Source organism: Oryctolagus cuniculus, chromosome 1 (genome assembly GCF_964237555.1).
Source record: "Oryctolagus cuniculus chromosome 1, mOryCun1.1, whole genome shotgun sequence".
Lineage (NCBI taxonomy): Eukaryota > Metazoa > Chordata > Mammalia > Lagomorpha > Leporidae > Oryctolagus > Oryctolagus cuniculus.
Window position 1 is genome coordinate 237,825,650 of NC_091432.1, and position 12,120 is coordinate 237,837,769.

General features: G+C 49.0%; 1 protein-coding gene across 14 annotated transcripts in view; it reads left to right on the top strand.

The window, feature by feature from the left end:
• Positions 1 to 12,120, top strand: part of EHMT1 (euchromatic histone lysine methyltransferase 1) — a 186,227-nt gene that overhangs the window by 79,879 nt on the left and 94,228 nt on the right. For all 14 annotated transcript variants that reach the window (XM_051838873.2, XM_051838872.2, XM_051838869.2 and 11 more), the window contains one exon: positions 3,842 to 4,022. In XM_051838873.2, the coding sequence (XP_051694833.1) occupies positions 3,842 to 4,022 (181 nt within the window). The remainder of the gene's footprint in view (positions 1 to 3,841; positions 4,023 to 12,120) is intronic.

Genomic DNA, 12,120 nt, shown 5'->3' on the forward strand with positions numbered 1-12,120 from the left:
GGAGCTGGATTGGAAGTTGGGTTGTTGCCCTCAGGGGAACGACAAGAAGCCACTTGCAACCCCAGTCCGCGGATTGTGTCTGTTTTCTCTTGCAATAACTGAATACCACAGGCTGGGTCATTTTAAAGAACAGATTTATTTACCTCCTGGCTCTGTGGGCAGGGAAGCCCAGGAGTGTGGTACCAGCATCTGGTGAGGCCCGTCTGCTGCACTGCTTTGGTGAGACAGACAGCTGCTTGCTCAGGTCTCTTCTCCTCCTGGGATCCATCCTCAGGACTTCACTTGACCCTGCCCTCCCCCATCTCCCTCAACACCTCTCACATCCACATTTGGGGATCAAGGTTCCAACTCTTCAGACTTGTCTTACCCTTGCCTGCACTGTCTGCTGGCGCAGATCACCCAGCTTGCGCTGGTGGCAGCAGCACATCAGCACAGGGCTGGCTGGGTCTGATATACCTACAGGTGCCGTCTGGCACAGGCTGTGCATGAGAGAGAGCACAGGGGCACCGTGTACCTCCTGTGCCTGCACGGTCGTCTCCCATCAAACCAGGGTACACGCTGCTCCCCATGTGTGCCATGCTTGCTCTTGCCTTGAGTCCTTTGCCTGCTCACCTCACCTTAACATCACATGCATCCTTGTATCCCCCAAACCCATGTGTTTGGGCCTTTGGCTCACCTATTGCATAGACTGTCAAACACTTTGAATGACAATTATTCTTGTCTGTGTTCCTGTATCCCCGTTCCTATCTGCAGGAGATGGGGTGCCTTGATTTCCTTTTGTTGTCTTGGTAAAAGACACATAACAGAAAGTTCATGTATTTTGCAGTTTATTTGTTTATGTAAAACAGTGACAGGAAGGGGAGTGGGGAGGGGAGAGAGATCTGCCTTCCATCTACTGGTTCACTCCCCAGATGGCTTCAGTGGCTGGGGCTGGGCCAGGCTACAGTCAGGGGCCAGAAACTCCATCTTGGTCTCTCTCATGCATGGCAAGGTCCCAAGTACTTGAGGCATTATTGGCTACTTCCCAGGCATATTAGCAGGAAGCTGGATTGGAAACAACAGCCAGAACTTGAGCCCCCATTCTCATGAGGGATGTGAGCATCTGAGCCACAGTACTCACTCTAGAAGTCACCATCCTCACCACCTATAAGTGTGCAGTCCATGAAATTCACGTTGTACAGCCATGGTCACTGTAGATTCTGACAACTTGAACCAGTGCAGGGTTTGCATTTCTGCGTCCATGCGTGTCTAGTGTAGCCATTTTCCTCCTCTGTGACACTGAATGCTGTCCACTGTGTGTGCAGGCCATGTTAATCTATTTTTCTGTCTAAGGACACTTGGGCTGCTTCACTTGGTACTGACTGTGCACATGGCCACATAGACACCTTTTTGAGACCCTATTTTATGATTTAGGAAGCAGTGGGGTTGTTGGATTTATGGTTACTCCATGTTCACATTTTTGCGGTGTCACCATACTGTTTACAACTGCTGTGACACATCGCTACCACCAGCTCATCAGCCTTCTATGGCTCCTCAGTCTCACCGATACCTGTTGTTTCGCTTCGCTTCCCTTCCCATCCTGCTCCATCCCATCCAGCAGTAGCAATCCTAATGGGTATGAGGTGATATCTCACTGTGGTTTTGATGTGCCTTTTCCTGATTATTAGTGATGTTGAACATTTAAAAAGTTTTTTTTAATTTTAAAGGTTTGTTTATTTGGAAGGCAGAGTTAGAGGGAAAGACAGGGTACGGGAGGTCTTCCATATGCTGGTTCACTTCCCAGATGGTTGCAAAGGCCAGGGCTGGGCCAGGTTGAAGCCAGGAGTCTGGAACTCCATCTGGGCCTCCCACATGGATGGCACACCCAGGGAATTGGGCCATCCTCTGCTGCCTTCCCATGTGTGTTAGCAGTGAGCTGGGTCTGAAGTGTAACAACCGGCACTCAGACTGTGGCCCTGATGTGAGGTGCCAGCACCGTGAGCCCTGGCTTAACCTGTGCCACAACACCAGCCCCAGTGTCTGTGCACATGCCTGTTAGCCATTGTGAATTTTTTTTTTTTGAAGATTTTATTTATTTATTTGAGGGGTAAGGTCACAGACAGTGAGAGGGTAGAGTTACAGACGGTGAGGGAAAGATAGGTTTTCCTTCCATTGGTTCACTCCCCAAATGGTCGCAATGATTGGAGCTGTGCTGATCCAAAGCCAGGAGCCAGGAGCTTCTGCAGGTGCAGAGGCCCAAGGACTTGGGCCATCTTCTACTGCTTTCCCAGGTCATAGCAGAGAGTTGGATTGGAAGAGGAGCAGCCGGGGCTTGAACCAGTGCCCATGTGGGATGCTGGTGCCACAGGTGGAGGATTAACCTATAGTGCCATGGCACCAGCCCGATGAATGTTCTTTAGAGAAATGTCTACTCCAGTCTTTGGCTCAGTGTTGGTGTTTGTGTGTTATTTTTATTTTTATTTTTTGACAGGCAGAATGGACAATGAGAGAGAGAGACAGAGAGAAAGGTCTTCCTTTGCCGTTGGTTCACCCTCCAATGGCCGCTGTGGCCTGTGCACCGCGCTGATCCGAAGGCAGGAGCCAGGTGCTTCTCCTGGTCTCCCATGGGGTACAGGGCCCAAGCACTTGGGCCATCCTCCACTGCACTCCTGGGCCACAGTAGAGAGCTGGCCTGGAAGAGGGGCAACCAGGACAGAATCCGGCGCCCCGACTGGGACTAGAACCCGGTGTGCTCGTGCCGCAGGCGGAGGATTAGCCTATTGAGCCGCAGCGCCGGCCTGCTCAGTGTTTTAATTAGGAGTTTTTTATTTTGTTGAGTTGTAGGACTTCTTTATGTTTTCTAAATAGTAACCCTCTATAAGTTGTGAACCTTAAATTCTCCTATTTGTTAGTTGCCTTTCACTGTTGATTGTGTCTGTTGATCTATAGAAATGTTAATTTTGATGAAGTCTTGTTCTTTCATTGCCTGCACTGTGTTGTTCATGAGGCGTGACTGTCATATCCAATGTCATGAGCTTTCCCTCTGTCTGTGCTGTGAAGTTTTTTTTGAGTCTCACATAAGATCTCTGACCCTTTTGAGTCCATGTTGTATGTGATGATGGGCTGGAGCTGGCCTCTGCACGTGCACATGCCGTTCCCCAGCACTGTTTGTTGAGGGGCACCTCGCCTTTAACACTCCTCACCATTGATTGCACTAGTTTGAACTGGATTTGAGAGCTGACTCCCTTGGCTTGCAGGTGACTGGATAGACGGGCAGTGTTTACTGTGCATGGAGCAGTGCTAGGGTTATTGTTGGAGTCATGGCGGCCTCCTTGTAGGTTGCTGGGAAGGGCTGAGATGAAAGGCAGACATGGGAAGTTGGCGGAAGTGGCCATGGTCAGCCACTGTGAGATACATAATTCTGATACATGGACATCATGAAGTGCAGTGATAAACTGGGAAGTTGTTGATGTTGGTCATTTTGAGTCTTTGTTAGCTTAGTAATAGTATTTATTACTAAAATCAGGGCTTGGCAAAGGTTTTCTGCAGTAAGCCAGAGTCAGATAGAAAATGTTTCTTGATTTATGGCCTTGTTTCCACTGCTGCAGCTCACCTTTCTTTTCTCGCTTGGACCCTGGGGTGCAGGCAGTGCACTGTGCAGGTACTCTGTGGGTATAGCACTGTGAAGGTTTGAGGACTCGGCCCTCTGTCTCCTCACTCTCCCCTCTCTGTCTCTGCCTCATGGTGTGGCTTGTCTTTGGTTGAGGGAAACAGTGGGGAAGGAAATGTGTTTTGGGGGGTATGTTGTTACCCGTGACTGTCTGCGTGCACGTTTCAGTTTTTAATTGTCTTTGTTTTGAAGCTCGCAGCCAGTAAGGACCCCAGAGACGTCCGAGCAGCTAGAGACCCTAAGGATCCGAAAGAGGAGATCAACAAAAATGCTTCTGACTTCGGACGACAGCAGCTTTTACCCCCCTTCCCGTCCCTTCATCAGTCGCTACCTCAGAACCAGTGCTACATGGCCACCACCAAGTCACAGACAGGTAAGACGTTTCTCAAGCCTGCCCCTCGCCAGGTGAGGATGCTGCTTGCAGTGAATGCCTGTGTTGCTCTGGGAAAATGTGGTCGTCAGCACGCCCTGCTCTGCTCACCTGTGCGCCTGAGCAGGCCCCCCCCCCCCCCCCCCCGACCTCTCTTCCCGTGCCTTGTCTGACACTGGCATGATTTTCCTAGCTCGTTTTCTGTCTCCGGATGAAAAATGTTTTCTAAATTGTTAGAAAAATTGTGCTGACTTGGTCTGATTGGGTAGAAGACGCTGCTTTGAGAGCTGTCAGGTGCTCTGGGGATGCTCAGACCCAGGGCTTTGCTTTGTCACAGCCCCTGTCTGTGGGCGGTGGTCACTCTTCTGTGCTTGCTCCCTTCTCCTGTCTCAGGAGGATAAACACTTGACTTCTCCTTCCTGGAGGCGGTTGCAGGACTTAGGGCAGCAGGAGAGGCTGGACCAGGGCACGCAATTCAGGGTGAGGGGTGCTTCCAGCTCCTGGGCTTGGCGTGTGCTTCGCACCATTCTCAGAGTGGCCGACTGGAATCCAGCATGCAGCAGCCTGGAGTTTGAATTTGAAAAGGTTCTTGTGCACTGTGCTTCTTGTTTGCTCATGGTTTCATTTGAATTTCAGCAGCACATGTTCCCATCAACATTTGGGAGACTTAGTGGAATATGCCTCTAGTCCCCCCCCCCCCCCCCGCCCAAAAAAAAAAAAAAAAAAGAATTTTCCTGTGAGGCTGTCACCAATATTGGACGAGGACCTGCTGACTTGTACTTGATCAGTCTGGTGCTGTCCACAGGACAGCTCTCCTTGGGAGAATGCTCCCTGGTCACTTAAGTGTTTAAAATAGTTTAAAAATTTATTTATTTTTATTTATGTGAAGAGGGGAGGGAGAGAAAGAGAGTGCACGAGTGAGAGGTTGATCTTTCCACTGGTCCACTTCTCAAAAGCCAGCCTGAAGCCAGGAATTCAGTCCTAGTTTCCCTTGTGAGCGGCCAGGGCTCAACTACTTGAGGCATCACTGCTGCCCAGGCTGTGTCTTAGCCGGAAGTTGGAATGAGAAATGGAGCTAAGACTCCAAACTCAGACACCCTGATACAGGATGCAGACCTCCCACACAGTCTTAACCACACAGTCTTAACTAGCACCTACCCAAATACTTTTTATTCAAACTAATTTCAGATTTCTATGCATCATTCATTTTTTTAAAGAATTATTTTATTTATTGAATGGCAGAGTTACAGAGTGAGAGAGAGATCTTCCATTTGCTGGTTCACTCCCCAAATGGTTGTAATGGCCAGGGCTGGGCAAGGCCAAAGCCAGGAGCCACAAACTTCTTCCAGGTCTCCCTCCGAGAGTGCAGGGGCCCAAGGACCTGGGCCATCTTCCGCTGCTTACCCAGGTGCGTTAGCAGGGAGCTGGATGGTAAGTGGAGCAGTGGGGACTTGATCCTGCATCCATATGGGCTGCCGGCTTTGTGTGCTGCAGCTTAACCCATCATGCCACAGCCCCAGCCCTGCGTCATTCGTTTTGACAAGATGTGTATTCCCTGCCGGTTTTTTGTATGCAACTTTTCAATTCTGAAACAGTTGCAGACATTGTTCCCTTTTATTTGTTTATACACCCTACTGTTTCCTGAAAGTCACAAGGTACCCTCTGCAGAATAAGGCCCTTCTCTTAGGAAACTAGCGCTGCGTGAGGACTAGAGGTAAGCAGTGCTGCAGCACTGCCGTCTAACCTTAGTGCCTTCAGATCCTGCCTCCACAGCAACACAAAGTCAGGTTCTGCTTTCCGTCCTGTCGTTGCCTCGTGTGTTGTCTCCTGTGACATGATCCACTCTCAGCTCCTTGTCTTGACCTTGGCATGTGAGCAGTGCCGGTCTCTTGGCAGGAGGTGTCTGATGAAGGTTTTCCCACATTTCCTAGGTTTCAGGATCAGGGTAAGGAACATCCCAGCTGAATGGCATGTACGCTGAGCAGTTGGATTTTGCGGCCTTCTGTCCTGTTGTGGTCAGGTGGGGGAGCTAGGGGCAACCTTTGTGCTTATGTTTCTGTTCTCCAGGTTGTCCTGACCTGTGTCCTGGGGAGACACTGGAGGCTCTGCAGGTGCCCCGCATCTCCTCACATCCCACAGGGACTTCACTGTCGTGAGGTGCACCCAAAGCGAGTGTACATGGGAATGCCAAGCAGCGTTTCTCTGACTGCATCGCTTCCTCTCTGATAGTTCAGGGTCTGCCATAACTAAGCGTGTCATCTTTCCAGCCACCCAGCCAGCCTTCCGCCTACCCACATGTCCACCCAGCCACCTGCTGGTCCATCCACCCATTCATCCGTCTGTCCTTCTGTCCATTTCATGTGACTCAGGAACTGTTTGAGTCTCTGGCTGAAAGTCCACTCCTATTTATTTTGTCCCTGAGCCCTGGGTCAGGTCAGGACCCCATCACTCTCTGAAGGCTCTGCAGACCACTGTAACCCTGTGCTCCGAGTCCTGGAATTGGCTTTCTTCAGGGAGGCCTGGTGCTTCTGGCTGAACCGCAGCAGGCAGAAAGCAGGACCAGGATTGTCCTTGACGTTGGTTGTTTGACTCAGTATTAAGTGTTTGTAGTAATTACACCTGTAATTTGCAGATCTGTATGGAATTAAATTTATGTGTCAAGACTGGCGCCAAGTATTAAGATGCTGTTTTCTACTTCTGCTTGCTTGCTTGCTTGCTTTCTTTCTTTTTTTTTTTTTTGACAGGCAGAGTGGACAGTGAGAGAGAGGGACAGAGAGAAAGGTCTTCCTTTTCCATTGGTTCACCCCCCCAATGGCCACTGTGGCTGGCGCGCTGCGGCCGGGGCACCACGCTGATCCGAAGTCAGGAGCCAGGTGCTTCTCCTGGTCTCCCATGTGGGTTTAGGGCCCAAGGACTTGGGCCATCCTCCACTGCACTCCTGGGCCACAGCAGAGAGCTGGACTGGAAGAGGAGCAATGGGGACAGAATCCGGTGCCCCAATCGGGGCTAGAACCTGGTGTGCTGGTGCCGCAGGCAGAGGATTAGCCTAGTGAGCCACAGCGCTGGCTTATTTCTTTATTATTTCTTTCTTTATTATTTCTTTATTATTTCTAAAATGAAATGACCAGTTGTCCCCTTTGTGTCCTCCCTTTGCTAAGTCCTTTCCATGTCCGCTGTGATTTCCGTCAGGTCACTGGCTGTTGTGGCTCTGTGGTCACAGGTACTCCCCCAAGTCTAGCTGCCTCTGTGTAGTCACTGAAACACGGCCTCCTCCCCTCCCAGAGAGGGTGAAGTCGCATTTTCTGTATCTGAGTGTTCTCCGGGAGGAGTGTGTGTGCCCCCTGCAGTGTTGCCTGGCCTCTGGCATTGGAAGTACCCTCTGGTGGGAAGGGCTCTTGCCAGTGTCCTGTATCCAGTCATGGAATGGGCTGTGAAGAAGGAAGGGTCATGAGCAGACCCAAGAGGGCCCATTTCCTTTTGTGTGTGTGTGCTTTTTTTTAAAGACTGTTCAATTTTTTTTTTTTTTTAAAGATTTATTTATTTACTTGAAAGAGTTACACGGAGAGGAGTGGGGGCGGGGGTCCTTCCATCCTCTGGTTCACTCCCCAGGTGGCCACAATGATCTGAGCTGCGCTGATCTGAAGCCAGGAGTCAGGAGCTCTGTCTGGGTCTCCCGCACGGGTGCAGGGACCAAGGACTTGGGGCATCTTCTACTGCTTTCCCAGGCCACAGCAGAGAGCGGGATCAGAAGTGGAGCAGCCAGTTCTTGAACCAGCGCCTATATAGGATGCCGACACTGCAGCTGGCAGCTTTACCTGCTGTACTACAGTGCCCCACCCCCCCCTTTCCTTTTATTAAATCTTGTTCCTTCATCTGCTGATGAGGGTTCTCTGCCTTTGGCTGGGGTGTTGATGTCAATACACCAGAGAACGCTTATGTCGCCTTTTTGCAGTTAGTGTGGTGATGATCACAGAAGGTCTTGTTCTCTTCCTTCCTGCTGCTCCTGTAGATTTATCACAGGTAGGAACGAGGAGCACATTCACATGCTGGTTACCAGGTGCATTTGACAGCTGACGTCCTAGCAAATTCTGCAGATGTCACTCATCCCCATTACCTTAGGGCTAAGGGCTAAGGGGACTGTGATCTTCTAGGACTGAGGTCTTGCCTTCCCCTTAGTGTCACGTGAGAAACCTTTGCTAACTGGTGCTGGGTGCACATTGAATCCCATTAGTGTGATACAGTCCCAGGCTGACTCAGCTTCACAAGATGCCCAAAATAGGATTTATTTAATGTACTTGCAAGGCAGTAAGACATTGGGGTTGCGGGGGAAGCGTGTGAGAGTGAACTCTTCTGACTGCTGGTTCACTTCCTGTTTAGGGAGTGAAGCAGCAGAACTGGGCCAGGACGAAGCCAGCAGTCAGGAACTCCATTTAAGTCTCCCACGTGGGTATGGGGGCCCAAGCACTTGGGCCATCTTCTGCTGTTTTCCTAGGTGCATTAGGGAGCTGTATCGGAAGCAGCACTCAAGCCAGCATGCTAATATTGCTTGTGGCCTCTTAACTTGCTGCACCATGACACTAGCTTCAACACTAGTTCTTTTGACGCAGTGGATTGACATCTTTGTCAGTAGCTCTTTTTGATTTCTGTTCAAAATGAAGAGGTTTACAATTAAAAACACATGCACCAGAAACTTCTTTCAGGGGATTCTAGGGCAATGGTGTCGTAGCAACAGGTGTGTGGGTAGACATAGATTTGTTTTGGAACCCTGGCATCTACTGAAGATTTGCAGCTTCCATGGGAAAGCTTGGATGGTTGATTTCTCTCTCAGCTCCTGAGCACAGTAACAGCTGCCCACTTTGCATTGCCAACCCATGGCAGTGGTTGTGCACAGTCTCCTGGAGCGGCTTTCTCACAGCGTGTGAGAGCCAGCATGGCACAAGGGGCCTGTCCTTCAGATGGCTGTGACCTTGGCCTGTGTTCCGACACAGAGCTACAAGCAAAGAGCTCTGGCTTGTTACCTCCAAAGGATTTAACAGCTGATGCCTTTTTATTCCTTTGCCCTTTCTTTTCCTCTGTTTTCCTTTAGGGAGTCAGACATTAATGACTTGAGTAGGTGGGGAGAATTAGAAAGTGACTGCACACACCCAGTGACATGTAGACTCAGACAAGAGCTGAGAGGTGCTTAGCATTACACCCCGGGCTGATATCAAATCTGTGTAAACACCAAAAATCAGCAAAACCTGGGGAAAGGGGACAGATCCATCTCCCACGGTGGCCACGTTAGTAGATGCAGCTGTCCAGGTTTATGTGGAAGATCGAAAGACCTAAAAAGATAGGAGAGTACAGCTCAGTCAGAGGAAACAGAATAAAACAGAGATTGCCCCTGAGAGAGTCTTGATAGAGACCCTAGACTCTGAGAACTGAAAGAAGACTTGGAGAAAGTCAAGAGCAAAATAGAAATATTAATTAAAAACCCAACAAGAAATAAACCCTGTAGTTGGGAAGTGCAGTAAATGGAAGGAAAAAGTCCCAGCAGGGGGTTGAAGGCAGAACTGAGGAGGAAACAGATGGCAGAAGCACAAGCAGAGCCTGCGGGACTCTGAGGGCAGTATCAGGAAGACCACACATTCATTGTGGGGCTCACAGAAGTAGAGCAGAGTGGTGAGGAGTAGAGAGAAGATTTGAAGGAGTCATTGGCTACAACTCCCCAGATTTGATGAACAACTCACAGGTAAGCATCCATGCAGCGCCATGAACTTCAGGTAAGATGGTGAGACCCACACTGAACCAAGTTGTAGTCAAACTCTTGCAAGACAGAGTCTTGGAAGCAGCAAGAGAGGGGCACTCCTCACACGTGAGGCCTCTTCAGTCAGATGAACTCCAGCCATCTTGTCAGGGTCTTTGGAGGCCAGAGGCAGCAGGCTGATGTATGCAGAATGACACGAGAAGAGCGAGAACCTCCTGTCCACCACGCATCCTCCATGCAGCAAGGCCATCGTGAAGAATGAGGGAGAAATGAAGGCGTTTCTGTGAAGACATGAGCGGAGGGCGTGTGTAACACAGCTCTCCCTGCAGGAAGTGCTGCAGAGTCCCCTGGGTCGGAATGAAAGCAGAGGAGGCAGTAACCCAGTGCAGGTAAAGGTGAATACATGGGCAGTTATAAAAGCTACTATTAATGTAACAGTGGTTTATAACTCCACTTTTTGTTTTCTGCAACATTTAAGAAATGAACATACAGAACAAAACACATCTGCGTTTATCACTGTACTCCAAGTTGGGTTTGTAATGCCACATTTTTCTACACAATTAAAAAAAAAAAAAGATTTGTTTCTTTGAAAGGCAGAGTGACTGCTACAGAGAGAGAGAGAAAAAAAATCAGTCTTTGATCTACTGGTTCACTCCTCAAATGGCTGCAACAGCCAGACCTGGGCCAGACTAAAGCCAGGAGCCAGTAACTCCTTCATGTCTCCCACATGGGTGGAGATGGCCAAGCACGTGGGCTATCTTCCACTGCCTTCCCAGCACGTTTGCAAGGGAACTGGATCAGAATCAGGACTCCAGCTGGGTCTTCAGGATGGGATACCAGTGTCATAAACTTGAGCTTGACCTGCTGTGCCACAGTACTGGCCCCTGTGTGATTCTAGGAGACTGAGGGATGTAAAAAATTATTAGTGTATGCTTTGGCCACACAGTGTATACAGATGCAGTTCTGTGTCATCAGTTACTGAAAGGAGTATGAATGGAGTTGGAAGGGAACAGAATTTTTGAATGTTACGAAATCAGGATTTTATGTAACCCCTTGGGGGCCGGTGTTTGGCCTGGCACTTAAAATCCTGGTTAGGATGCCAGCGTCCAAAGTTGGAGTATGTGGATTTAGTACCCTGCTCTGGCTCATAATTCCAGCTTCCTGCTAGTGGAGATCCTGGGAAGCAGTGATAATGGCTCAAGTAATTGTGTTCCTGCCACTCCTGTGGGAGACCTGGATTGAGTTCTAGGTGCCCAGGTACAGCTTTGGCTGTATCTCAGCCAATGTGGGCATTTGGGGGGAAGAGAACCAGTGGATGGATAGTTCTGTCTTTCAAATAAATAAATAAATAAATAAATGTATTAGTTAATTAAGAAATGTAATTGCTGTAATTGCAAGAAAATAACTACAGCATGTATATACAAAAGGAAATGAGAAAATAATTTAAACATTTCAGCACAAAAAAGCCAAGTAAATTTAGAAGACAGTCCTGTAGCAAATAAGAGACAACAATCTGAAAGGTGTCTGAAAAATACAGCGAGATGATGGGGGAACCCTCGCCAGTGATTACTGTAAGCAAATTAAGCTCCAGTGAAAAGACAGACTGGCAGAGTATGGGGTCACACGCACCTATGCAGTGCTGGCTGGGAGAGATTGCTTTCCAAGGATACTTAAATAGGTTCATAGCAACATAGAATTAAGATAATGTACATTTTTCGTGACCTTAATTTTTTTTGAGAAAGTGATCGATCTTCCGTCTACTGGCTCACTCTTTTTTTTTTTTTTTTTCTTTCCAAAAATTTATTTATTTATTTGAAAGAGTTACACAGAGAGAGAAGAAGAGGCAGGAAGAAAGAGTTCTTCCATCTGCTGGTTCACTTTCCAGTTGGCCGCAACAGCTGGTTCACTCTCCAGTAGGCTGCCAATTCAAAGCCAGGAGCCTTCTCTGGTTCTCCCATATGGATGCAGAGGCCCAAGGACCTGGGCCATACTCCACTGCTTTCCCAGGCCACAGTAGAGAGCTGGATAGGAAGTGGAGCAGCCAGGACACGAACCAGTGCCCATGTGGGATGCCGGTACTGCAGGCAGCAGTCCTACCATTATGCCACAGTGCTGGCCACTGGCTCATTCTCTAAATGCCTGCAGTGGCCAGGGTTGAGTCAGGCCAAAGCCAGGAATCCCATACAGGTAACAGGGACCCAAGTTGTTGAGCCATCATCTGCTGTTTTCCATGGGGTGCATTAGCAGGAAACTGTATCAGAAGCAAAGAGCCAGGACTCAATCCCAGGCACTCTGATATTACTGTCTTTATTGCCAAATATCTACCCCTTTTCAAGTACCCCCAAAGAACCAGAC